This window comes from Crocodylus porosus, unplaced genomic scaffold (assembly GCF_001723895.1).
Source record: "Crocodylus porosus isolate Cpor-Errol unplaced genomic scaffold, CroPor_comp1, whole genome shotgun sequence".
Lineage (NCBI taxonomy): Eukaryota > Metazoa > Chordata > Crocodylia > Crocodylidae > Crocodylus > Crocodylus porosus.
Window position 1 is genome coordinate 89,786,338 of NW_017728886.1, and position 3,948 is coordinate 89,790,285.

At 54.8% G+C, this 3,948-nt stretch overlaps 1 protein-coding gene across 1 annotated transcript in view; it reads left to right on the plus strand.

Moving 5' to 3' along the window:
* Positions 1–156: 156 nt before the first annotated feature.
* Positions 157–3,948, plus strand: part of YAE1D1 (Yae1 domain containing 1) — a gene marked incomplete at its 5' end in the record, with an annotated part of 6,932 nt that continues 3,140 nt past the window's right edge. The window contains one exon of the mRNA XM_019535223.1: positions 157–293. Within this exon, the coding sequence (XP_019390768.1) occupies positions 157–293 (137 nt within the window). The remainder of the gene's footprint in view (positions 294–3,948) is intronic.

Consider the following 3,948-nt stretch of genomic DNA (forward strand, 5'->3'; position numbering starts at 1 on the left):
TCTCTTTTCTACTTGGCAAGAACTGCATACATCTAGTCAAATTAGAAAGCGAACTTCTGAAAAACTGAATGCTTCTCTAGGCTTGCGCTTTCACAGTGCTTGTAAAATACTTGACTTGGGAGTTGTAATTATTTCCACGAGTAACTTCCTTTCTTGTCACCTTCCTTACAGGAAGGCTACAGAGATGGAGTTGAGGCTGGAAAAGAACATGCACTCCAGCAGGGTTTCAATCAGGGATACAGAGAAGGTGCCAAGATGATGAGGACCTGTGGCCAGTTCAAAGGGATTTTAAAGTAAGTTTTGAGACCATGATATCTTTTTGAAAATCTAGCTGTACTATTATTCCACTGCTAAGTGGTTTGGCACTTGGCTCAGTGAAAGACAGAAGTGCTTGAAAGTCGGGCAGCACAACCTGAGAGAAATCTAGACTTCTGTGCTGGGCATCTAGGTGCTCCCCATACGATGCATGTAGAGATGCTGGCATCTCAGTATGTGATCCAAAACGGCCAGCATGCTCCAGCTGCCTAGAGGTAGCATAGAGACACTGAAGACAGGGAGAAAATCTAAAATCCCACCTTTTGGGGTTAGGTCAGAACTGCAGGGAGTCTTTACCATCCACTCGGGATCTATAGCGGGTACACTGTCCCCAAAAAAAACCTTTCTACAGCCACTACCTCCCTCATACGAGTGGGGTGGGCACAGCTTGGCAGGTGCCTGCCCCGCCTCCTCCCCGCTGACCTACGTACACGTCACATCCGCCTCCTTCTGCCCCGCCCCTGAATATCCCTGCCCGGGGTTTGGTGCGGAGAGTAGAGGGGGCTGGGGGACCCTCTGGGTCGTGGCAGACAGCGCGTCCAGGCGAAGGGCGGCGCAGGAGCCGGCCTGTGCTGCCCCAGCCCCTCCCCCCGAAGCGCGCATGCAGCTCCCTCAGGCCTGGGGCTCGAGACGTGGCCGCCATTCGCAGCCCAGGACCTGGCAGGCTGCAGGCTGCAAGCAGCGGCGCCCTCCCCCGAGCAGGGCCGGCACTTGTGGGGTGCAACTGCCACTCCAGCTCCTGCCCCTACCCCTCCTCCGGGCCCCGCCCGGCGCGGCGCTCCCCACGGCAGGGTGCTGGCTTCCCCCTGGGGGCTGGGAGGCCCCGCCCTCCTCGCGCAGCGGAGCCCAACCTGCTCTCGGCCCCGCCCCCCCGGAAGAGACGGAGACGCGCGCGCCTCGACCGGCCCCACGTGAGTGCCGCTGCGCGCGCGCACCTCGGAGCAGGGGGCGGGGCCGAACTCGTAGGCCCCGCCCCCTTCGCGTGCTGTTTCCGCCGGCCCGGGAAAGGGGCGGGGCTTGAGTGTGGTCCCTCCAGCCAGAAGTCCCCGGAAGCCGCCGGGTTCCGCTTGATGACACCGCTAGGAAACTCCTCAGGGTAAAACTCGTTAGGAGCCGAGCACCCGGCCTGCCGCGATTCAGTTAAATATAACTGTCCATCACCGTGAAGTCAGTCGGGCTACTTATTGCGCACCAAGTTAAGGGCACCAGTCTTGGCAGGATTGGAGCTTGAGGTGTGGTGTCTTGGTCCCCAAAACGGGTCCAAATAGTATTGAGGACTCGGGTGTTGTTTCAGAGGAGCTGCAGAGGGGGTGAGTGCTGGCAAAAGCCAATAAATTGAGATGCACAAGGTAGTTTTCTTTGACACAATCTGCCATGCTCACTTTGACAGACGATGGCATCTTGATGCAATGTGAAAATAAACCTGAAATTGGGATCACTGGTTTCTGAGGTTAGTTTTCCTCAAAAACCTGCCCTTCCTGCCTGGGGTTCTGACAGCGCTGGGGTGGAAGATCTGTTTGGCATCTTACTGTACGTGTGGTGTTCCTAGGAGCTTCTGCTACCATGTCCTGGGTACGAGCTGCAGTCAGCAGGCCCAGCGAGGATGTATTTGATGAAGATGCTGATGAGATGCACCTCGTACAAAAAGAGTGGAAGAGCACCATGGAGAAAAGGATCAAAGTAATCTTTATCACTGTCATAATATTTTCAGTAGCCTTGTAGCCATTTTCTTTTCTACTGTTTAAATGATGCTTGCTTAAATAAGCAAAAGTGAGGATGTCTGCTTAAAGATTAAGCCTGTGCAAAGCGGCAGGTATTTGATTTGGATTCGGCCAACTCAGAGGGACAGTGATTTGATTCGGTGATTCGAGTCATTGTCCTGATTCAGTTCAGCTGAATCAGATCCAAAGATTTGGCGCCAATTCGGGGATTCAACCATAGACTGAACAGGCAGCAGTCTTCGACCATGCTGGACACAGCTGCCTCCAGCTGATAAGTTTGTTGTGGTGGGCAGAGGCAGGAAAGAAGGGGAGGGGTGGGGGGCATGCAGATCAGTGTCCCCACAGCAAGGTGGGGATTGCGGCTGGGACAAGCTGCCCAGTCGGGGCAGGGGGAGTGCAGGATGTGGGCATGGCAGCACTGGGAGCAGGGGCTATGCCCTGCTGCTGCCTGCCCAGCCAGGAGGGGAGGGAGCATGATAGAGACGTGGCTCGCTTTGGGCAGAGGGTGCTGGGAGCAGGGGCTCTTCCCTGCCACTGCAGTCCAGCTGGGGGGGCGCACAGTGCAGATGCAGCTTGCTCCAGGCAGAAGGCACTGCCTTCCCACTGCTCGCCCAGCCGGGGCAGGGAGGCGCAGGGCTGTGCCACTGCACTGCCTCAGACAAGTGGCGTGCAGCTTCCCTGTGCCTCCTGGACAAGCCGCGGCTTCACCCCACCATGCCCCGGCTGGGCAAGCAGCAGCAGTGCATTGGGGTGGGCGCGTGGACCTGAATCGGGGAGGGGCCAGCGGCAGGGGCTGTGGGGAATTTTAGGGTTGCTGCAGCCCCCCCATAGCCCCTACTTCACTGCGCTCTGTGGGGTGGCTGGAGCCAGGGCTGCACTCTGGACCGCGGCTGGGGCTAGGTGCCAGGAGCACAGCCCAGGCCCCACCTTCGCCACAGAGCACAGCCTGGCAGCAGACAGCTGGAGCTAGCCTCCTGGAGCACTGCCCGGCCAAGCCTGCCCCGCACAGATCTGGGGGCACACACCTGCTCCCATGCCCTCCCAGACCAATGGCATGTGGTATCAGGAGACTCCCGCCCCTTTACCCCAGCTGGACAGCTTGTCCCAGCCCCAATCCCTCCCTCGCTGTGGGGGCATTGATCTGCCCCCCACCTCATGCCCCTTTCCTCCCCCCTCTGCCCATCACAACAGACTTACCAGCTGGAAGCAGCTGTGTCCAGTGTGGTAGAGGACTGCTGTCTGTTTACTTTATGGACGAATCTCCAAATTGGCGCCGAATCGATTCAGAGGCTTTCAATTCGATTTGGATCTTTTAATGGGTGTCCTGATTCAATTTGGAGATTCGGCCACCAAATCAGGCCGGATCTCCTCCGAATCAAATTGGCTACCAAAGTTTTGCGCAGCCTTATTAAAGATCATGATGGTTCAGTTTCTTCTGAGTGACTTGAAAACTGAACAGAATTAATGAAATGATGCTAAGTGGAACATATATGAGATTCTTTTATTAAGAGACAGTGCCTGAGTATTCCTGAAAATCCAAAATTTATAACCACAATTCTGAACACTTAATCTACCCCAAATTAAATAGTCACAAACATTCACTATTCAGTTACAGTTTATAACAATGGACTCTTGCTGCGTAATTGTACATAAATCTGTTCCTGCAAATACTCATGGGCTTTCTGCTTACAAATTCCAGTGCATCAACAGACACACATGCTTAGTGGCAAAAATATGCAAAATCAGTCATGTGATCATTCACCTTTTTGATAGTGAACACCATCATAGCACAACTGTTGCTAAATATCTGCTGCATTCTGTCTTTAAAAAGGTGGGAACCGAGAGGTGTGGCGGGCTTGAAAAGTCTTCTAACCTCGATTTGTAGCTTTGCCACTGGCCTTCTTCGTGGCCT